The following is a 23,579-nucleotide window of genomic DNA, read 5'->3' on the forward strand; positions in this document are numbered from 1 at the left end:
TATTATATTATTATTATTATTATAATATTTATTGTATTATTATTAAATTTATGATTATTATTTATTGTTATTAATTTATTTATAAATTAAAAAAAATAATATTTATTTAAAGTTTAAAAATTAATTAAAAAAGTTGTGGAACAAAATTAAATTGTGGTTATTTTATCGTTACAAAGGATTTCTGGGCTGCGCTTGTAAACAAAAACACACATACTTGTTTTGCTATTAATTTAAAAATGTATACATTTTAAAATAATAAATTAATAAATATGATTTATTATTATTTATTTTATTTTATTATTATATTATTATTATTTAATGTATTATTATTATTATTATTATTATTATTATTATTATTCATTATTATTAATTTATTTATACATTTATAATTTTTAAAAATGTATATACATTTCTTTTCTTTTTTAATTAATTTAAAAAGTTGTGGAACAAAACTCAATTGTGGTTATTTTATTTTTAGAAATGATTTCTGGGCTGCGCTTGTAAACAAAAACACACATACTTGTTTTGCTATTAATTTAAAAATGTATACATTTTAAAATAATAAATTAATAAATATGATTTATTATTATTTATTTTATTTTATTATTATATTATTATTATTTAATGTATTATTATTATTATTATTATTATTATTATTATTATTATTATTATTATTATTATTATTCATTATTATTAATTTATTTATACATTTATAATTTTTAAAAATGTATATACATTTCTTTTCTTTTTTAATTAATTTAAAAAGTTGTGGTTATTTTATTTTTAGAAATGATTTCCGGGCTGCGCTTGTAAACAAGGAAACACACCTTCTTGTTTCCCAGGTAACCGTTGTGAGCCTCTGTGTGTGACCTCCATCTGGTGGACATCTACTAAACTTACACTCAGTAATAAAAAGCACAGCTGGACGATAGAGGACGCCATAACACACACAGTCTTGACTCTCACTTGTGTCTACCCGTTACAGCCTGCTAAGTGAAACCCAGCCCGCTTTCAGCAGCTCCCCCTTAGCACGGACCAAAGTTATCCCGGAATAAGGACAGCACGCATGTGCCGTCAACCCGGATGTAGATATGTTTCTGAACGCGGTCTAGTCTAGTCTCCATGGATGTATGTGTCTGTTCCCTCGCCAAGTTATCACACATTTACTCTTATTAATGACTAATATATGAACAAAGCTTTACCCGTGCCAAACCGGGATAACCAGCCGTGACATGTGTCGGAACTACGTGGATGTCACATCGAGTGACAGCTCCACGACAGTCTGTCTCTGATTTACGGTGAGAGGACACACGAGTGAAGTCATATGTGTGAATATGTACATTAAGAATACATGTGTGTCGTTACTACATCTCTCTGTAGCTTTTATTTCTCTATCTCTTCTTTCATGTGCATCGTTTCTAGATGTTCAGAGACAGAAGTATAGGCTGGTAATGTGTCTCCATGGTATCATCTTGTGTTGCACGCTACGTCCTGTAACTTAAGAGGATGGACTTTAGGGGCAGGACACACAAGTGAAGTGATAGTTGTGCAATATGTATGAATATGTACATTAAGAATAGCCTACATATGTATTGTTCTATATCTCTCTATCTTTTATATCTCTTTCTTCTTTTATATCTCTATTTTCTTTTTTTCTTTTAGATGCCTCTGTATCTTTTATATCTCTATTTCTTCTTTTATATATCTATTTTTTCTTTTATATCTCTATTTTCTTTATTCTTTTAGATCTCTATTTCTTATTTTTATATCTCTATTTTCTTTTTTTTCTTTTAGATCTCTCTGTATCTTTTATATCTCTATTTATTGTTTTATATCTCTATTTTCTTTTTTTTCTTTTAGATCTCTCTGTATCTTTTAGATCTCTATTTATTGTTTTATATCTCTATTTTCTTTTTTTCTTTTAAATCTCTCTGTATCTTTTAGATCTCTATTTTTTCTTTTATATCTCTATTTTCTTTATTCTTTTAGATCTCTATTTCTTATTTTTATATCTCTATTTTCTTTTTTTCTTTTAGATCTCTCTGTATCTTTTATATCTCTTTCTTCTTTTATATCTCTATTTTCTTTTTTTCTTTTAGATCTCTCTGTATCTTTCATATATCTCTTTCTTCTTTTATATCTCTATTTTCTTTTTTTCTTTTAGATGCCTCTGTATCTTTTATATCTCTATTTCTTCTTTTATATATCTATTTTTTCTTTTATATCTCTATTTTCTTTATTCTTTTAGATCTCTCTGTATCTTTTATATCTTATTTATTGTTTTATATCTCTATTTTCTTTTTTTCTTTTAGATGCCTCTGTATCTTTTATATCTCTATTTCTTCTTTTATATATCTATTTTTTCTTTTATATCTCTATTTTCTTTATTCTTTTAGATCTCTCTGTATCTTTTAAATCTCTATTTCTTCTTTTATATATCTATTTTCTTTTTTTCTTTTAGATCTCTCTGTATCTTTTAGATCTCTATTTATTGTTTTATATCTCTATTTTCTTTTTTTCTTTTAGATCTCTCTGTATCTTTTAGATCTCTATTTATTGTTTTATATCTCTATTTTCTTTTTTTCTTTTAGATCTCTCTGTATCTTTTAGATCTCTATTTATTGTTTTATATCTCTATTTTCTTTTTTTCTTTTAGATCTCTCTGTATCTTTTAGATCTCTATTTATTGTTTTATATCTCTATTTTCTTTTTTTCTTTTAGATCTCTCTGTATCTTTTAGATCTCTATTTATTGTTTTATATCTCTATTTTCTTTTTTTCTTTTAGATCTCTCTGTATCTTTTAGATCTCTATTTATTGTTTTATATCTCTATTTTCTTTTTTTCTTTTAGATCTCTCTGTATCTTTTATATCTCTATTTATTGTTTTTATAATTGTTGTATACCTTTACCTCTCCTGTGTTTCACTCTTGCTGATGTTTGCTGCTTTGACACCTGAATTTCCCTCCGGGGATTGATAAAGGTTCATCTAATCTTAGATGTTCAGAGACAAGAGGTATAGGCTGCTAATGTTTTCTCCATGTTATCATCTTGTGTTGCAGACTATACGTTCTGTAACTTAAGAGGAATGGACTTCAGGGGCAGGAGGCATGAGAGGGGCAGCAACTGGACAGACCCGGAGATAGTGGAGCTGCTCCAGCTGTGGTCCGATGAGTCGGTCCAGATTGAGTTGGAGAGCTCATTGCGCAACCAGCGTGTGTTTGACCGCATAGCACACATTTTACGTGAAAAGGGCATCTACCGTACAGGTGACCAGTGCAGGGAGAAGATCAAGAAGATGAAGCTGGAGTACCGCCGCATTAAGGACAACCACAAGATGAGGTCGTGGAAGTTTTACGATGTGATGGACAGGGTGCTGGCGAACCGACCTGCTATCACCTACTCCTCCATGGGCGGAGCGGTCATAGCTCAACAGGTGTTTCATCAGAGCCCCGGTGGGGGGTCCGAGGCATACCTGCAAGGACTCCCAGCAGGCGCCTTTGGTCCTACTACTTCAGGTGGGTTTCTGTTTGGTCAGCCTCCAAAAGCTGGAGATCCGCTGGATATTAAATGTGAAGATGTTGAGGAGAGCATGCTTAATTCAGGTATGGCTCCCCCCGAGATGTACTATGGATCTGGAGATGGAGATGACCAGGAAACTGATGGGCAGTCTCTGCTGGGACCAGAGGACTCTCTGGGTCGAGGAGAGAGCTCAGCAAATGCAAGGATCTCACCTTCAGGTTGTCAATCCAAAATACTATCATTATTAGGGTGAGTTGTTCCCTAAAATGGGACACACGGCCTAATGTGGGACACCTAAGCTCCAGTGGGTGAGGTCTTCCTAAAAACAAATAAAAGTCAATAAAACTATTGATATTTAAAGGGACTGTTTGTAAGATTCAGAAATGCTTGTTAACAGCGACAACTGTGGCCGTTAAGTCAACGAAAGTCAGCGCTTGTGCTCGCTCTAAATATTCATGAACGAGCATCGCTCAAAACAGTGAGGCGACACACGTCAGCTAAAACCACAATATCACTCTATATTTCACCTGCTTGGCAGTAATGTTAGCTGACCAGACGGAGGTCTCCATGAACCAATGCTGATCCTAGTGTTGGCTTTTCCTGCTTCAGCCTCCCGACCGGTGTCCCGAGACACCAGCACCCGGTCAGAGACGATAACATTTCTCGCTGCGGAGCCCCGTCACTCCACAAGACACGGAAAACCTCTGTTGGTCTGGAGGAGCTGCAGCAGTTATTTCTGTACAAACGTCCACTGTTCATTCACTAGATATTCTGAGAGCTAAACTAACTCTTCTGCAGTGTGGAGTGAGCGCGCATGAACGTGAGGTGGAGCGAGAACGCGTGCGGTGTGTGAGTGAAGGCAAGCAGGCAGCGGAGCAGAGACTCCGGCCACACGCGAGCGCGCATGGGAAACCGACCCGGGTGATCTATACATCTAAGAAGTTACAAACAGTCCCTTTAATGTCTTTCTAAAACTATTATAGTCTTTATTCTTTATTATTATTTATAGTCTTATTGTTTGTTTGATGTTGTTCGATTCTCCGTGTAACATCCACACATAAGCCACAGTTTTGTAACAGCAATACCACTTAAGTGGTAAAATTACTGAACATGGGATTGCACATTTAGCCGTGAGTGTTCCCTACATTAATTAAGGTGATTTTTTAGGCCTCGTAACAGAGTGTCTTTTAACTTTTCAGTGTCCCACATTAGAAAATCAAGATTTGTCTCAGAAAACTTGGCATTAGAGTACTGATATGTCTGCCATTTCTTTTATGAGTGTAATATCTCCATTTGGTTTGATTAGGACACATCCAGGGGATTTTGGAGTGGTACAGGGTGGGGATTTAATGTATTGGCTTCATATCACAACATATTCCAGAAATCTGAAATGCAAAAAAAATGTCCCACATTAGGCTAACTCACCCTATTAACACTATTATTACTGACATTAACATAAGGTTAAAAAGTGATTGAAAAAGTTATTTTTCTTTTTCATATCTTCAGGTTTTAGTGACTTGAACATCGCCAGTTCTGCCACAGCTGCCACCCAGACTGGTCTTGTGCCACAGGACGCATCTGAGCAGCCCAGTAGTAAGAAGGGCGCTCATCATCCCCCAACCTCTGTGGGACAGAGGAAGCGTCGCCTTGGTGGCAAAACATGGGGACACGGGGGTGCTCAGAGAAGCCTGGATAGAGCCTTAGCCAGCTTCCTGAACTGGCAGCAGTCGGCAGAGGAGCGCCTCCTCTCCCTGGAGGAGGCGCGGCTGGAGAGAGAGCTGCAGGCTGAGGAGCGCAGGGAGCAGCGGGAGGAGAGGAGGGCGGAGCGGGAGCGCCAGCACGAGCTCCGCCTGTTCAGCATGCTCACTGGGGCATTGGTTGCTGTCAGAGAGGGCGCTCCGACCGCTGCCACAACCACAACTGACCCCTCCTTCTCACCCGGTGCGCCCTCCGCCCCCTCCGTCTCGTCATCTTTATCTCAGCCACCTTCAGAAGCTCTCGCAACACAGCCTGTTTCCACTCAGGAGACAATAAAGTCGACGTCGCCTGCATCTGTCAAGGCCTGCAAAATGTCTCTGAATGTTTTGGCAACACTGAACAGTGCAGAATCTCTCAGCCCCAGCGTGTACCTGTCCAACCGGGGTAACGGCATACGACAGACTCAAGGCATTCTCCAGGAGGGCTTTGCCCAATATAGATTGGACAAACACCACGACACGGAGAACCCTGATGTGAGTCTGTGTCATGAATAAATACCTGTTACAGCTGTGAAGTGGCAAAAAAATGACACCATAATGATTATTCCTAACCTCTTTTTCTCACGCCCTGCAGGGTATGATCAACTTGGGCACCAGTGAGAACAAACTATGCTATGATCTTCTTCATAAACGGGTAAGATTAACAATGCAATCACACTAATCTAAATAATTCTGCCTGCGTTCACAAATTAATTTCATTCTCCTTTCTGCTACAGATGACCAAGCCTGACATGCTTTACATTGACCCATCCCTGTTGCAGTATTCAGACTGGACGGGACACACATTGTAAGAGATTAAAGTGGGCCTTTGTATTTTCATTTTAGACGAGTGGCTCGTTACATTTTAACAAGACCTTTCAAAGTAAAGTCCTCATATAACCTTTCCATTTTGTTCTCTTCCAGCCTGAGAGAGGAGGTCGCAAAGTTCCTGACTCACTACTGCTGCTCTCCAAATCCACTGAAAGCTGACAATGTGAGTGAGGGTTATTGCTTTAATATAATAACATGAATTTATAGTAATATGAACAGTCTGTGTAAGAATACTGCTACAGTCAATTGAATATACGATACTTAATATTGTATATGGAGGCAATGACAATGCATTCTACCTTGTAATATGTTAAAACCTGAGGGAGTTTGTGGAAAGCATATAAATAGCAGGGGTGGAAACTTACATTTACTCACACACTATGTGGTTCATATTTAAATTCTGTTCGTTTACTTCTTCTCCACAGTCAGTCAGAGGGAAATATTGTACACCATATATATTACGACCGTAGATAGTGGGCACTTTGGCTATTAAGATTTTACAACATACTGTATAAATGGTAATCTCTAAGATAGGGCTGCTCCATTATGGCAAGAATCATAATCACAATTATTTTGGTCAATATTGAGATCACGATTATTTAACATGATAACTCATGACTTTGGAAACATCATGCATTTAGAAAGAAAATATTGTAGAATACATTTTAAAGTTAAATGCATCAGTCTGGTGCACTTTGAGTGCTAAATTAAGAGGCTATATCTATTACGAACTTTGTACTCTGGTCAACAATTTAATCATAAACACAATGGTTGTATAGATAAGAATGGCGTTGACACGGCAAAAGAGTCACACCCACAATGCATGGTAAACAAAACAGGCTCCATGTTTCAAGACGGGTCAGGTGAGTTGCTGTCCCGGCCTCCCTGCAGGGAGAGAGGGCACAGCGAGGGCTAAGCGTCGAGGTTCGAGTGAGGGGTGCTGGGTGGATTTATAACAAGACAAAACGAGAGCGCCATTGTGAAACGCAATTCGGCACAATAATGTTTTATGTTGATTATCTTGTTTTCATAATCGTTGGAAGCCAAAATCGTAATTGAAATTCGGTTAATTGCACAGCCCGGCTCCAAGAGTTTAAACTACTGAACAGTATTACATCTACTGTAGTGCCATGATATAGCACTACAATTCTACCCATAGCACATATTAATTCATAATCATTTAAAATTGTATGAGGAACTATTCTTCAGAATGACTTAGTTGCGCTTTCGACTCTAAATTACGTGTTACGTCTAATAATGAATTGTATTTACACAAGTAAACTTTAACTGCAGGACTAACTGCTCCCCACCCCCCCGCCATACCCCAGAGGTCTACTTTTTGTCATATCTCACAGGTGCTGTATTCTATCATTGAAATTTTTCATGACTTTGTCAATCAATTTGTTCCTAATGACTTCATTTAATTGTTTTTTGTTTCTGTTTTTGCCAGTGCTTTTTGAAAAGAACAATATATTGGGGTCCTGGGGGTCCCCAGCCACAAGCACCCAATTGAAGTCAGTTAAAATAGAGAAAAAAAAGAATAGATATAGATAGTTTGCCATGAGTCCGAATTTAAAGTATCACACACTATCAATGGGTAGGGGGCACTCTGTCAGTCATTTTGAATGAGACAGACACAGATTTCCTCATGTGCTTTGTCTATTTTCGTTTTACACAATATGCAAATTAACTGTAACTTTCCTAAAATAATAATAATTAGTTTTTTTGATGATGACATTAATTTATATTTATATTCAAAGTTATCCGAAGCTTCGAGGCGCAGCTGGCTGACATGTTCTTCTGTCTGTCTGTCTGTCTCCGTCTCCCCAGTTTTAGTGCCGCTGCCTCATTACTGTACACACATGCAACTCTACACACAACAGACAATGATATCCATCTGAAAATGACTAATAATAATTAATGTTGGATATGAATAATATTGTGGGATTATTCCTTATTTCATGGGCTATTTTGGAATTTATACATTATTATTACAAACTTACATTAATAAAAAAAAAAGAAATGAAGCATTCGTGTACTGATTTGGAGGTCAAATTCCATGGTAACGGTCAAAGCTTCGAAGATATGGGTCAGCCCTACATTAATTACAAGAAATAAGTTAACATTTTGCTATGATGGTTGTTTCTTACAGTAGTTTATTCTGTAGTCCTTGTATGTTAAATATGTTGGTAGGATGAGGGTGAAGTAGATTTGTTATATTACTGCTTTAATCAAGCTATTTAAATCACCACAATACATTAGTTTAAGAGAAAAGAAAGGCACTAAAGCACACTGATTGACTTGCAGTCTTTAGTTGTTCAACACTGCTGTGTTTGAGTAAGTAAGTAAATTACATCAGCCAATGAATTAGCAGTGCTGTCATAAATCTACATGCGTTGACATAAGGCAGTAATATGTAGTCAACCTAGAGCAGGTTGGAAGGAGGACAGTCATGTGTACGCTTACTTTCACAAACTAGTCAATCTGGATTTCTGTGATTTGTGAAAACAAGGTTCCCTTCCCCTGACTGATACAGACTGATGATGCAAATGATGTAACTAATAATGTTTTATACTGCTGCTGCTGCAGAAGACATTCTGGATTACAGCCATTCATTCTCAAAAATGAAGGCAGTGGATTCAATTAATTTATCTGATTAACTCCTTAATGATTATAAAAGAGCTAAATGCTGCAACTGAACTAACATAGCTTCTTTTGTTGTGGGTAACCAACTTAATTTGCAGATGTAATGAATGGCTGTTTTTAGTAGGTGGATGAATTTGTAGCATATTTATCAGGCCTCCTTCTGTGCCTTTTAATTAGGTCTTTCATAACACGCTGGATGTGTGTGTTTGTTCAGGTTGTGGTGATGAATGGCTGTGGTTCCCTCTTCTCGTGTATCGCTGCAGTCATTTGCGACCCTAAAGGTACGTTCACAATGCACCGAGACACGCACACAATACATCCATATCTGTACTGTATGAATACAAATATGTGCACAATAATAACAGGTGTTTGGTTTTTCTTTGCCTGTTTTGTATTGAAAATGATCATCGTATTAAATATAACAGCATGGGGAAGTTGTAGCATAATCATTTAAACATAACACTTATTTATTTATTTATTTATTTGGGCAGCTACATAAACTGCTTATTATTTAGTGCCACTGCAGGCAAGGCCTCATTTTAAGCAATGCCTGTAATATAATTTTGCTCAGTAAGTGCTTTGAAAAGCCGCCCATGTTCGTCTATTTACTTCCAACTTGGATCACGTTAATGGAGCACCATTCATTTGTGCAATGTGCTTGGCGAATTTAGATTAGCCACTTTTACTAATTGGTGAATTTGCCTCTAAATTAGCAATGAAAAATGACCACTCATAACCTAAATGGTGGCTTATATGGGTATCGTTGTATGTGTTTGTATTTCATGTGATCGTTGTGTTTTTCATGTTGTAGATGCCATTCTCATTCCTACTCCTTTCTACGGCGTTATCACTGAGGATCTACATTTGTACAGTGATGTAAAACTCTTCCATGTTCCTCTTGACTGTGAGGTAGGAACGCAGAGCCTGATTTACTGGCAGTGTGCTTGTTTTTACAATGTTTGTTCCATATGTGATCATTGTGCCTTACTGATTATATACATTCAATATAACTCTTAGTTACATGGATATTCCATTCACCTCTGAGACCCACGGGATTGTGGGTGATCCTGACCAACTTTACTGTCTTTCAGAGGCTGTAGCAGGTTCAGTTTTAGAGCCAGAGAAGGTACTGATATCATATGAGACTAGAAAAACCTAAGGAATCCACTGGTACCAACCATGTCATGCTAACATGTCAGGAAGGAGGCTACATAATGCTTCAAAGTTGGGCTAAATTTTGGCGAGGAAAAATTGGTATGGTATGGTCATTTTCAAAGGGGTCCCTTGACCTCTTACCTCAAGATATATGAATATAAATGGGTTCTGTGGGTACCCACGAGTCTCCCCTTTACAGACATGCCCACTTTATGATAATCACATGACGTTTTGGGCAAAAACCATGCAGTTTCTTGCATGCAGTATAAATGTGTTATTTTTGCCTATTCTAAAAATGATGTGTTGAATATTTCTGCATATTGGAGTCCATAAAAAGTCTTTGAATTACATAAATTGGTTATGACTGTAAAGCTGAGACTCTTGTGGATCCAATGAGCCCAATTGTATTTATGGGTGATGATGTTAGTCCCCATAGTAGCCATTTCATTGTAGTGAGACCATTTTTTTTTTCTAAAAATTTGACATCACTGTATAAAATGACCTGCTGTGACCTCTAGAATAATCACAGCCTCATGAAACTTTACACCCACAAACTGCAGACCTAGGGCATTCAGAGGATGGATGGCTTTCCTAGGTATGTTGACAATAAGGGGGTTTCTGAGCAGTTTCCAGAACAAAAGTGCTCGCCATCCAATCGCCAAAAAATGCAATTCTTGCAGAAATTTCCAAATGTCAACAGTTTTGTCTTAATGTGATATTTTGGAGGGATTAATTGATCATTTATATTAATTCTCGAGTTGTAAAAAATAGTTACATTTTGCATCAAATCTGTGTAACAAATGGTATCAACCCAAAAATTGCTGCAACAACCTATGAGACATAATAGTGCACGGGAATGGCCATCATATACTTCGATCATAATGTGCTAAACCTTTGTACACTTTTACAATTTTAATTAATTCATTCAGTCATTCATTTATGACTAGAACAACTTGACACACAGTGCTGAGCTGCATCTCAAATAAATCTTCAGGTTCTCAGCTTTCAGATGATGTACCACCTTTCTATGTGACATCTACTGTTGACCTGCTATCTGCTCATAAACACCCCCTGTTCCCCCCTATAAAAGACAAAAACGTATATTGTGGGTCTCAGAGGGTTAAGGGCATCATGTGGTGTATTGTCAGTTTTCCAATTTCAATGTTGTTGTCTTGTTATTTTTTTATTTTTAGGCCGATGGCAAAGACAGCCGACCCTTCCACCTTACTGTAGGCAAACTAGAAGAAGGTCGGCAAAGGGCTAAACAAGAGGTAATTCATGGATGCATTTATTCTTAAAGCACTTGCCCTTCATGAATATTTAAAGAAAGACCGAACCACTCCAAAAATGCTTGTATAAAGTTCTTAGTGTAGATAAATGCCTTGGATGCTCAATTTTTCTCAGTGATTTGTTGTTCAGCTTTATTTCTACAGACTGTGAAGACACATTTATATTTATTTAGAAACTGGCTGTCTCTTTTAGGGTCTAACCGTCCGAGCTGTTATACTGATGAACCCCCACAACCCTCTGGCTGAGATCTACACCCCAGAGGAGATGATTGCCTTCTTGGAGTTTGCCAAAAGGTATGTTTGCCCCACTATTATCCCACGCTGTGGCCTAACACTGTAATCCTCCCGGCAGTCCTGTAGCTCCTTTAAGCACATCATTGCCAAAGCACTGCATACAGTTCCTAGCGTGAACTCTTTTATTTTACGGCCCGAGAGAGCTCCTATCCCGTGCGTGGAATATCAAGCGCTCTTGATGGAGTTTTATCGCCTCTCTTAACCATCAGCATATTGTCAAGTGCAGCCATGTGCCAAGGAGTCTCCTGCATCATGTTTTCTAAATGATCTCGCCAGAGTAATTCCCTCCAAAGACGCTTGCGGGCACTGAGCTGTTGTAACCATAAACCACAGTGCTTTTACACTGACGTTGAAGGGGCCAGTTTACATTTACGTTGCATTTTCTTTGTCATAAACAATCATTAACAATGTGAAACCAAGGTTTATTCACACGGCACTATATGTATTTATATTATCTTTTTTTCTTTCCTGCTTTAGAAATGAGCTCCACGCTATCGTTGATGAAGTGTACATGCTGACGGTGTTTGATGAATCTGTCGCCTTTCACAGTGTCCTCAGTGTAGACAGGTACTGAATGAACCTAACCTCTGCTTGATGACTCTATTAGACCCTTAATCATAACGACTGTGGCTGCAGACAGCCTCTTCACTGCCAACGATCTGCTCTTATTTCAGTTTGCCCGACCCACAGAGGACGCATGTGATGTGGGGGATGAGCAAGGTACGTACTGTGCTGCTGCGCCGTATGAGAGTGTGAGACTTTTTTCTATCCCTGCTGCTCACACAGTACAGTAAAATCTCAGCTTTTCTTCAGTGGGTGTTTTCTCTCACCGTTCTTTTTCATTTACCACCTTTTGTCCTCTGGTTTCTAGGACTTTGCAATGGCAGGAATCAGACTAGGCACTCTGTACACTGAGAACAGAGACCTTGTGGAGGCTTTGGCCCAGCTGGGCCCGTTCCACGGTGTCTCTGGAACCACGCAGCACCAGGTAGCACAACTGCTTCATGACAGAGGTATGGATTCAAGCTTCACATGTACTTTTGCAAAAAAAACAATGTATTGAGAAAATAATCCCCACATCAACCCTCTTTTGGTAAAGACCAGTCAAACTAATACAATCAGCTGTCGTTGGTTGAGTTCATAAATTATTTTGGACGCAAGCTTTTCAACAATTCAAGCGTGTTTTGTAGCGGTTTCATGAGAGACATTGTCCCCCTTTTTTCGGCTTCCTCTGATATGACAGGAGCACAGCGTGGTTCTGCTGCACAAAGACTTGTTACATTTAATTTACACCTTCGTATTGTCACTTCAATCTCTCGTGTTCTAGAGTGGATCAGCGAGGACTTTTTGCCCGAGAACAGGCGCAGACTGAAAGCCGCTCACAGTTACCTGTCAGGAGAGCTGCAGAGTATGTGTGTCCCCTACCTGGACAGACCCGCTGCGCTGTATGTATGGGCCGACCTCAGAAAGGTACCAAGATCAGTCATGCTGATGTATTTAACTTCTTAGTCTCACTAATTCAAAAGGAAAATAACCCCACACAGCTATTTCCTGTAAACATTGTGTGTGTGCGTTCCCCTGGGCTTGATGTGTCACTTCTGTCTCTCCATTCTGCTAGTACCTCAGAGAGTCGACATTTGAGGAGGAGTTGTCTCTGTGGAGGCGTTTCCTCAGACACAAGGTGGTGTTGAGCTGTGGTCAGGGCTTCTCCTGCTCCACGCCCGGCTGGTTCCGCATCGTCTTTGCCAACCAACAGCACCACCTTCAGCTCGGTTAGTCTGCAGTCTATGTCTTATATTATATGTTGAAAAGTTGTCTGTTTATCAAGCTTTCAAAAAGTGTGTCATGTTATTCAATCTAATTCCCATGTTCTGCCTTGAACTAGACATTGATTAGTGGTTCCCAACCTTTTTCCTTAAGGGACCCCTTTTCTATCATTGAGTAAACTGACGACCCCTGACTAAGTGACATATTTTATGAATATTTCATAATATTCAATAATAAAATTTCAATATATTCAATGCATAACAATAAGAGTACAGAACAACTGATAAAATGTACAATTAACCCAAACAGAGAACGCAATAACCGCAGGAAATTTGTGTAAAACCAGCAATTTGGGTGAATTTTGAGCAGATTATTTCTTGTGAATGTTGCATCAGAGTTGAGTTTTCCTGTTATTTTTAGCAACTTTTAATACAATTCTCCATGTGTTTTATTTATTTATTTATTTTTAACAATCATACATACTTAATAGGGTTCTTTTTTTTATAAATTAAGTGTTTTCTTCTCCGTGACGCTTGGCCATTGTTCCATTAGGTCTTAGGTTATTTTAACTGCGTACTTTTTTAATGCAGGACGCTGCTGTTCAGCAGAGAGGGAAAGCTCTTTGAATATAGCTGTTCAAATATTTACCTTGCCCTTATCCTGTTTATATTTGAAATAATAATTAGGACTGTCAGTCGATTAAAATATTCAATCGCGATTAATTGCATGGTTGTCTATAGTTAATCTCGATTAATTGCAAATAAACCACACATTCAATGTGCTCAAAATGTACCTTAAAGAGAGATGACAAATATTGTCCAGAAACCCTCACAGGTACTACATTTAGCATAAAAAAATATGCTCAAATCATAACATGGCAAACTGCAGCCCAACAGGCAACAACAGCTGTCAGTGTGTCAGTGTGCTGACTTGACTATGACTTGCCCCAAACTGCATGTGATTATTATAAAGTGGGCATGTCTGTAAAGGGGAGACTCGTTGGTACCCATAGAACCCATTTACATTCACATATCTTGAGGTCAAGTGACCCTTTTGAAAATGGCCATGCCAGTTTTTCCTTGCCAAAATTTTGCATAAGTTTGGAGCGTTATTTATCCTCCTTCCCGACAAGCTAGTATGTCATGGTTGGTACCAGTGGATTCCTTAGGTTTTCTAGTTTCATATGATGCCTGTATCTTCAATCTTCACTCTAGCTTTAAAACTGAGCCCGCAACAACCTCCGAAAGATTGGTTGCATTAATATGTCAAAGAAATTAGTGCCGTTAAAAAAAATTTGTGTTATCGTGTTAACTTTGACAGCCCTACTTTTAAATAATAATTCAAACTTTAAAAATAACATTTTCATTTAGTTTTCTTCACAAAAATGAATGAAATGCTGAGATATAGGCCTAAATGTATATATATATTTTTTAAAGTTGTCTTACACCCCTTAAAATCAAGAAGGCCTCGCGACCCCCCGTGAAGCTTTGGCGACCCCTAGTGGGGGTTGGGACCCCCAGGTTGGGAACCAGTAGGTTAGATCATATATATTATTTAGTTTATTCAGTCAATTGTTTGTGTATTCCAGTTTATTTCCTGCTTTGTGTTTTCAACCAGGTATTGACTGGATAATAGCTACTGACTTGTTCTGTTCATGTTTTGTGTTATTTCAGGCCTGAAGCGATTTCGGGAGACCTTGAAAGAAATTGAAGAAAAAAGCAGCAGCCCTGATTCACACTCTATCAAAGAAGCCAGTGAGGAGAGCAAAAATTCAGAGAGAGAGGACACTGATTCAGACAGTGCTGCGATTGTCAATTCAACATCATCACCCCAGAGCAAGTCATCCGACCAGCCGAAGGAGAAGGATAGCCCTGTTCCTGACACGGGCTTGCCGGCCACTGAGGAGTTTGTGTTGCTGGACTGCCAAGCATCGAAGCCCGCAGACAGTCTGGACGGTCTGATTGGCACACTCAGGCACCAGATCCACTCCTCCGATTGGCTGGAGAAAAACACTCCAGAGCTGTCTGCTGGGGAGGACCCAGAGATTCTTGACGTATTCAAGGCCCTGCTGCAGAGAGCCAGGAAGTAAGCTTAGGATGAACGGGCACGAATGTAGCTGCCAGATTTCAAGAGGCAGTACTCCAGCATTCTTCTTCGTCCTGGCGTTTGTTGTGAGAAGCTCGACACAAACACCTGACACTAAGTCAAATCTGATCTGATGTTTTTGAGTGAAGGGGAAACATTAGCTGAGAGCAGGCTAAAGAGGAGGCATGGCCAGGATGGAAGGACAGGACAGGTACTTTTTCTATCTGCATCACGAGGCCTTATTCTTAAGCTGCTAAGCAAGACAGACTTGTTTTTTTTTTTGTAATCCAGACATAAAACATGTATGTTTATTTACTCCAACTTTAAGTGAATGCCAAATGTAAATCAACCAAAATCACGTTCTATCCTTGATCCTAATCTGAATTGTAGGCCTACATCTTTATTATTTGTTCATATGCACTTTATTTTATCAGAATGTATTTCTGCAAATTTAATGATCTGTGAATAAAGGAATTCGTTAATTCTTTATTTGGCTTTCATTTAGAATACATTTGAATTAGCCAGTGATAAATATATTAAACACGTGTATGTTTTTATTCTATTTTGAAGGAAACACGCTCCGAAGGCATTTTAGAGTGACATTTTTTAACATTTACTTTTGGGTGGGCTGTGGGTGCCGTTCCATTGCAACAAAGGCAAAGCGAAGGGGGGATGTGTGACGAAGAGGAGAGAATATCTGAGGGTGAATACGACATCAACCACATCACGCTGTGCCCCGCTGAGAGAAACCGAGAGTGGGATTTCCTTAAATGTGTTGTCATGCATAATGACCTGCTGTCACCCCCCCTACACAGTTTCAGCATTTGACATAAACAAATATCTGAGTGGAATATTGCTGTTACAGAGTATTTCTCTTAACTTCCTTTTACTGTCCAGTTATTCTTTATACCTTAATGTTGGCACAGTTACACAAATGTTTGCTTCCTCAAATATTGAATGGCAGTTTGTTGGTGCTTTCACTTTCTCCTCTACAGTGTGAGTTGGTGGGTCACAGTGGAGAATTCACGGGGAAATTTAGCCTCCGGCTGGGGGAGTTTCCATTGCAGCAGAGGCGGAGTAACACTGACGGCTTTGACTTGCGAGTGAGGGCTTGTGGTCCTGAGCAGTACAAGCCGGGTGTTCACAGTGTTTGTACAGTAGTATTTGTACAGCAGTAGACTTAAGTAGTTCCTGGAGTATAAACTTTGCTCTACGTGTACACGCAGACTAACCTTTATTCCTGACACCTTTATGTCTTCTAAAACAACAAAGGTAAGACATTACTTTAATTACAACTCTACATTCTGAAAGCTGATTTATACGAGCTAAATAACAAGGTTTTGTTTTGAGACTTCTGTTACTTAAAGCCAACACACTCTAATTACACATCTCTTTTTCTCCTGTCTCTTCAGTTTTCCCTGCCTCTCTCTCAGGGGTGTAGCAGTATGAAGTTGCTGGAGCTAGGGGACTCCATCAGTCGCTTCAGGTTTGCTCAGTGTTGTGTGGGGTTGGCAGGTTGCCTGTGTGTGTGCTATGCAGTCTGGACACCGTTCTGGCTGAAGGACAGGGGACTCTGGACGGAGTGGAATAACACTGAAAGTGAGCAGACGAGTCGTAAAGATGGCATCGTCTACAACGGTGAGCAACAACATTTACATTTTTGACATTTCTCTGCAATGTGTCTAAAGCTGTCACTCAGGGATAGGTTAAAGGGCTCACTGACTTACATGTGGAATAAAATGTATGAAGAATATGTATGATGAAACATGTCTTTAGATGCTTTAGATCAGCCTAAGGGAGACTTTGTTCTACGCCTCTGAATCATCATCACATCAGGAGAAGCATTGTGAAAAACCACTGGGTTGCAGAAGAGCTTCTCAGCAGTAGTAAACAAGTTAGAGCTCGCCCCTGTACCAGAGAAGTGCATTCTTTTCATGAGTTTTCACACACGGCTGGAGGCAAAAGTGCTGAAATCTTGGTCAGCTGGTCTTTGTCAGCTGCATCTTGTTTGTTGTCATTGTTGACTAAAAGAAATGATGTCCCCTGTCAGTTAGTTGTATTTCACACTGACATTGTTAAACATACTTTCAGAATGAATCTAATGCAGTTTAAGTCCTCTGCCCTCACTATGTGTGTAGGTGCGCAGATATGCAGCGAGCTAATCCATGTCCTTTTAAGTTTTTGTTCGAAGCGACTGTCAAACTATGAAAACAGTATTTTCAATGATAAATTAGAGAAAAAAAACAATAAAATGTACCATAAAAAACAAAAGTTACACCAAAGGTATTGGAAAATGAATTAATCCAGTAACTAAACTGGATTCAGAAAGTATAGACTTGCTAGTTACATTATCCCTCATCCCAGGAAGAAACTATCATCAGTGAAAAATCAACATTAAGGAATATGTCAACCACAAAATGATCATTTGTATATCAATTACTCACACCGTGATACCTTGAATTGTTTAAGAAAACTTTGTTTTTCTCGCATGCCTTCACGGTGAACGGAGAATCAAAAGATGGGGAAAAGTCTTGATGAATTTTTAGTAAATGGGGGCCGCATTTAATAACACCAAAACTATATCAAAACATCCATTTACAAACCCTCACACAACTCATGCAGTATCATCCAGGTTTCTACTAAACATGTGCATCTTTGCTAAAACCTTACTATTTAAAACACTTCCACGTGAACAGTGTCACGCTTGCACAGGTGTGCTACTCGTCTGTGGGAGTCCGGACCAGTCCGAAGTGTTTTAAATAGTAAGGTTTTAGTGAAGATGTATGTGTATTGGAAGTAGTGAGCATACAACTGGATGAAAGAAACTTGGATTACACTTCACGAGTTGTGTGAGAGTTTGTAAACACGGCCCCCATTTATTTCAATTCATGGAACCGTGAATTGAATCACCGTGGAGGCATTCGACAAAAATCAAGTTCTCTTCAAGAACTCAAGTTAACACAGAGTGAGTAATTAATATACAAACATTCATGTGTGGGTGAAGTATTCCTTTAAGTCCTCATAGGAAGTACAACACTGTGGTTAATCTAGTTAAGCAAACACATAGTCCACAAAAGTACAAGAAAAGAGTAAAATACAATACAGTCAGCCTAACAGCAACCAGTAGCTCGCTATTTGTTGTTTTAGCAACACATTAGCCTCAGACAGCTGGCATAATGGCCAGCTTGGTTAGCAGTAAACACAGGAAAATCAGATGTAACAGTACATGTCATGACCTCGCCAGGGCATTTGGGGAGTAGATAAACAATTCTTGTCATACTTGGCATACTTGCTAGGTCACAGATAAAAACAATCTAAGGAATCATCAAGCAGGCAACCAAAATCACCAACACCCCTCAAACCCAATTGTCAGACCTTTACAGTGCAGTAAAAAGAAAGGCAATATCCATCATTTTAAACAAGGCCAAATAGACTGTCACTACTTTTTAATGCAGCTTTGCACACCTGCTCTAATTTATTTAGTTGTTATATGTTTTAATGTCATTTTATGTGTCTTCATGGGTGTATGTTTTTATGTTGTTTGAGAGCCCCTAACCTAAGACAATTTTCTATTAATACGTGATAGACAATTGAGTTTTTTGAATCTTGAATCTTGAAATGGTGGGTGCAATAATGTTAGATAAACTGCTGTAAAACTGTGTGAGTCAGGCTTGCTTCTAAAGATTACCAAATTGAAACAATATTTTTTATTGTGTAAACACACTTTCAGTTTGAATGTAATTGTAATGAGCTAAATATAAATGGAAACTACCTAAAAAGCACATGAACTCTCGATTTCACTCTTTTGGTCTCAGTTGTAGGCAGGGACATGTTGTGAGGAGTGTGTCATCACTTTGTCATGCTGCATATTTATAGCAAAAACTTAATGTAACTGAGGTAAATTAAAGTTATCAGTCAGCCTAGTTTTCCATTCTGAACTGTGCATGTGTGCCTGTTGTGTGTCTTTACATTTTATTTATTACATCTAGCCTACCTCCTATTTTACAAGTGCAATTACCTCTGTTTACATACATCTATTTTTATATTTTATACTCTAGTGTATCACTTCTGTTTATATTTATTTATTACATCTACTTTACCTGTTTTATATTGCTTTATAACTCTGTGTGTTTTACCTGTTTTATGTTATCTGCCTCATTTATTCTTGTCAAGTATTTGTGTTAAAGCACTGACCAGAAGTGGCAACTGTGAATCTCGTTGTATTTAATACAATGACAATAACGCTTTCTATTCTATTCTTCTAGCCCTGGAAGCAGAGAGAGTATTTGGAGTTCTCTCCTTCCTCATGGCGGTGAGCACTAGTGCTCTGTGTCTGGTGTTTGCCCTCTGCTGGACATCCGAGACGGTGCGCTCCTATTCCAACACTCGCTCCCTCCTCATGGCAGGACAGGCCCTCTACCCCTCCACCCTGCTGCTGCTCACCATGACCTCCACAGGTACTGTAACACCACTGCACTGCTCACAATGCTTGACACCATGTTTTTCTTTCACTTCATTAATAATTAACCTAGTGTTGTTTTGGGAGATTTAAAATAATATATACATTCCAAGTAAAGTATAGTAAAAATAGCCCCATATCCAATTAACCTCCAAATAGCCTTTTGGTTTGTGTGGTTCAAACCCACTCCTCCAGAAATTCTTTTGTGTACTTCTCATTTACATACCCCACAGGGAAGCAGTTTTTAAAGAGACTTTCTTTGGAATTGCAGTTCATTATCATACAAACTCTTTTCTAAAGCTCCAGGCACGTTATAATTGACCTTAATGGACTTTTTCTTTCCCTCGCAATGATACTTGATTTGACTCGTTTTTCTCCTCCATCTACAGGTTTCTTCTTCCTCCTCAGCTGGTCTTTTTTCACCAATGAGCACCGGGAAGAAATCCGCCAAGATTTGTCCAGCCTGGGCTCCTCCTATTGGCTGGGGGCTTTAGGTTGGGTCCTGCTGCTGGTCGTGGAGATGATAGTCTTTATAGCTGAGCAAGCTGTCGTGCCTGACATCCTGCCAGACTTAGAAAGGGCTGTGGAGGGTTGGCGGATTTCCTCTCAACGTAAGGCCGCTAAACACTCCTTCAGCGATGGTTATTACCCTGGTAACAGAGAAAGCAACATGGCTCTCACGAGCCCTGGTTGGAGTGCAGAAATTGGGACATGACAGGGGAAATGAATGTCAATGTGTAAGTTACACATTAACGCACACAGACTCAATGAGGAACCAGTAATTCCTCGCTGCTTTATAGATCTATACAACCAGACTGAACATTGATTAACTGTGTTGGGAGTTAAGTGTTTGCCAGAGGAATTAAGTCTGAATCCTGGAAGTCAGTGAAGGCTTCAGCTTCCTGAAGGACTGGTTGTGGTGGTTTGTATTCAGTATGGACTGAAATTAAATAAAAACACACTAAGGACAATCAATACTGGCTGGGAAACTGGGCACCAAATGTAAGGTGAGAACTGTTCTCTGGCAAAGTGCATGCGTAGACTTGTGTTTGCAAAGTTTTGAATTTCATAAAGCTGAGTCAGGTTTGGCCTTGCGGGCCAGGAACAGATTCAGTTGTGGAGGGGTTTTCAGATGGATCTATGTAAACAACAAAACACTCACTAAACGTTCAACTAGTACCTTTTAAAGCGAGACACCCCTGGCAAAAACATCATTTTTCATGCACTGATCAATTTTGAGATTTGGGGCTATTTTGCTCCCATAATAACTCTTCTTTCAGACTAGTGAAAGGAAAATATCCAAAATACACATTTGGGTGCTTATTGTACTACACTTTGTCTATTTGTGTCTGTAGATTTCACCTAAATTCACCTTAAGTTAGCATCAGATAATAGCTCATTTGCATATTTAAACATAACATTTCATAAAACTTGTAATACACAAAATAATTGTCTTAAAGGGCCAGTGTGTAACAATTAGGGGGATCTATTGGCAGAAATATAATGTTAATACCGGTTTTCTTTAGTGTATAATCACCTGAAAATGAGAATCGTTGTGTGTTCGTTACCTTAGAATGAGCCGTTTATATCTAACTAGGGAGCAGGTCCTCTTCACAGAGTCCGCCAGGTTTCTACTGTAGCCCGCGTCGACCATTGTAGCTCTCCAACACGCTTAGCACACGGGAGAGGCTTCAGTTGGTTGTAATCTGCAACCTCACTGCTAGACATCGCCAGATCCTACACACTGCTCCTTTAATGTAATAATCAATTTTGGAAGTTTAATGGTGATATCTATTAGTTTCATTTTGTTACCCTATTCACCTGTAGTGTCTTACAATATGTATGTTATTCTACAATCCATATCTATAAAGACGTTTTTTTTCAAAGTGAGTTTTTTCTCTGAGCCAGAAATCTCCACTTCAGTAGCACCAACATACTTTCCAGTTTCATTCCTCTCTATATTCTGAAGGTTTTAACAGGTTTTAAAATTCCCTCTGTAAAAAACTTGGACTCTAATATGTCAACAAAATGAAACAAGAATTTTGATTTCTGTTCTGGAAATCTATGGCAGATTTGATAAGATAATGTCTCATTTGCATATTTAAACTAGGGCTGTCCTCGCCCAAAGAAATTCTTTGCCGAATAACACTCGTACGATTTTGTCGACAAATCGATTAGTTGATTTAATCGACAGATCTGTAAAACTGAGTTTCTCCACAAATAATCACACAAAATAAACACTTTAAATCTTGTGTTTACCAGAGATGTACTGCTCATAAGCTTTTTGGAAATAAGTCATTCAGCATGAAAAAAGCATAAAAAACAATTAATCGACTAAAGAAATCTTTGTCGACTAAGACCAAAACAACCACTGAGTTGACTAATCGACCAAGAGGGGGCAGCCTTAATTTAAACATAAAATTTCAGTAAATGTGCAATACAAAAAGCAGTTGCCTTAATGTAAGTAATCAACTGGGGAAGTTTAATGGTGATATTTATTGGTTAAAATTTTGTACCCTATTCACCTGGGGTGTGTCCCTTTAAACTGAACGTTTCAGTAGGAGCTGCGGTGTAGTTGATGAATGTTAAAATAGCACCATCTTGTGATGCCTGTGTGACACTTTTCAAGGTCCTCACCAATAGAAAAAGTGTTATTTTTAAATGATGTATATGGACTTCATAATTATTGTTAAGCTCATGGCAAACACACGTTGTGTTCCTTTGTTGTTTTCTTATAAAAATGTGTCCTGTTTTATGCTGATGAGTAATAAAAAGCACAAATAGCCTAACTGTGGTCATGCCATTTTTCAATGATCCCTTATTTTATCACCAATTAGTCATCATATGGTTTATAGTATGTTCACTAAGGCTTAGTTTGACTATGATGATCATGTGCTGTCCAAACCCTTCCACAGCTAAATACAAGAGTTAAAAGTTGACATCTTTAACGTGTGTCTCATCTGAGAGTTGGATCGGGCTGAGCGTGGTGTTGTTATACTGCTTGGACAGTTGTCCTACATCAAGCCCACCAGGAGTTGCTTGTGTAGTGAAGCAGACTTTTTGCCAGCCAGTCCTACATCTGTCTCCTTCTTGAAACACTTGCGGTCCCCAGCTCTGCGGAGTATTTGGACCACCCGACAACAGCCTGCCTCCAAAGTCGTTATTTACTTTCCTCTCACACATTCCCAGGAGGAGAGGAAGCACTCCGATGTTGGACTGCTTATGTTTATGTTCTCAACCTGCCAAAGTGGGGGAGAATTAAGTGGCTCTGGCTCTGTTAATTGGGCGTTAATCAGGTGTTGCTCTAATTAAAAGGCAGTTCCGCCCTGTTGGGCCCTGGTAATGAGTTTGTTATTAAATCCGCAGAGGATTTTTGTCTCTTTTTCAATTTACCAACAGGGTAGTGCTTAATTGCTGTATAAATGAGGGGAATGTCCTTGAAGGTCGTCTTGCATCAGCACACGATCCACGAGCAGAATTGTTCTAAAGAGCTTCCCCACCCAAACTTCAAATCCGCTCCGTGTGTTGACCTCCTGTGTGCAGCTGTGTCTCTCAGTGACTGCTATTTTAGTTCAATCTCAAAAGAAATTTGCTAAATTGAGAGAGCACCTACGCCACGTTCTTTTGTAAAATAAAAAAATAAAAAAAATAGATTTCCTTTTCATCTAAAGTTGCTGCTATTCCCCCCGGTGGGTACTGTCTGGGCCACTGAAAGCACGCAGTCTTTTATGGCTGCCAGTGTCTCATAAACAAACCGTCCACTTTTCACCTTCCACCACCACAAACGCTGCTCTTTC

At 38.8% G+C, this 23,579-nt stretch overlaps 2 protein-coding genes across 5 annotated transcripts; both read left to right on the plus strand.

The window, feature by feature from the left end:
* The first annotated feature begins 924 nt into the window (after nucleotides 1-924).
* Nucleotides 925-15,810, plus strand: accs (1-aminocyclopropane-1-carboxylate synthase homolog (Arabidopsis)(non-functional)). Of its 4 annotated transcripts, none has more exons than XM_037767623.1 (17): nucleotides 925-1,298; nucleotides 1,484-1,555; nucleotides 3,061-3,738; nucleotides 5,027-5,751; nucleotides 5,852-5,911; nucleotides 5,994-6,064; nucleotides 6,181-6,250; nucleotides 8,948-9,014; nucleotides 9,545-9,642; nucleotides 11,082-11,159; nucleotides 11,371-11,471; nucleotides 11,949-12,038; nucleotides 12,146-12,191; nucleotides 12,343-12,484; nucleotides 12,799-12,941; nucleotides 13,090-13,243; nucleotides 14,912-15,810. In XM_037767623.1, exons 3-17 carry the CDS (start codon nucleotides 3,087-3,089, stop codon nucleotides 15,325-15,327), a joined length of 2,913 nt encoding a protein of 970 aa, XP_037623551.1. In that variant the 5' UTR covers nucleotides 925-1,298; nucleotides 1,484-1,555; nucleotides 3,061-3,086; the 3' UTR covers nucleotides 15,328-15,810. The 4 variants fall into 4 exon arrangements, with proteins under 4 accessions (XP_037623551.1, XP_037623548.1, XP_037623550.1 ...); XM_037767620.1 differs by having other exon boundaries at nucleotides 1,484-1,537; XM_037767622.1 differs by having other exon boundaries at nucleotides 1,484-1,532.
* Nucleotides 15,811-15,941: 131 nt separating this feature from the next.
* On the plus strand, nucleotides 15,942-20,817 carry si:ch211-256a21.4. Its single transcript, XM_037767624.1, has 4 exons — nucleotides 15,942-16,595; nucleotides 16,736-16,961; nucleotides 19,589-19,780; nucleotides 20,172-20,817. The coding sequence occupies exons 1-4, from the start codon at nucleotides 16,575-16,577 to the stop codon at nucleotides 20,495-20,497; spliced, it is 765 nt and encodes a 254-aa protein (XP_037623552.1). The 5' UTR covers nucleotides 15,942-16,574; the 3' UTR covers nucleotides 20,498-20,817.
* The last annotated feature ends 2,762 nt before the right edge of the window (nucleotides 20,818-23,579 follow it).

The sequence above is a fragment of the Sebastes umbrosus genome, chromosome 4 (assembly GCF_015220745.1).
Source record: "Sebastes umbrosus isolate fSebUmb1 chromosome 4, fSebUmb1.pri, whole genome shotgun sequence".
Taxonomy (NCBI): Eukaryota; Metazoa; Chordata; class Actinopteri; order Perciformes; family Sebastidae; genus Sebastes; species Sebastes umbrosus.

What these genes read in the sequence shown, in the direction of transcription:
- si:ch211-256a21.4 (XM_037767624.1), top strand. Translation starts at nt 16,575, where the DNA reads ATGTCTTCTAAAACAACAAAG. An exon ending in TGTCTTCTAAAACAACAAAG is followed by an intron (nt 16,596 to 16,735) that starts GTAAGACATTAC and finishes CTGTCTCTTCAG; the next exon opens with TTTTCCCTGCCTCTCTCTCA. An exon ending in GCTCACCATGACCTCCACAG is followed by an intron (nt 19,781 to 20,171) that starts GTACTGTAACAC and finishes CTCCATCTACAG; the next exon opens with GTTTCTTCTTCCTCCTCAGC.
- accs (XM_037767623.1), top strand. Translation starts at nt 3,087, where the DNA reads ATGGACTTCAGGGGCAGGAGGCATGAGAGGGGCAGCAACTGGACAGAC. An exon ending in GACTGGACGGGACACACATT is followed by an intron (nt 6,065 to 6,180) that starts GTAAGAGATTAA and finishes GTTCTCTTCCAG; the next exon opens with CCTGAGAGAGGAGGTCGCAA. An exon ending in ATGTTCCTCTTGACTGTGAG is followed by an intron (nt 9,643 to 11,081) that starts GTAGGAACGCAG and finishes TTTTATTTTTAG; the next exon opens with GCCGATGGCAAAGACAGCCG.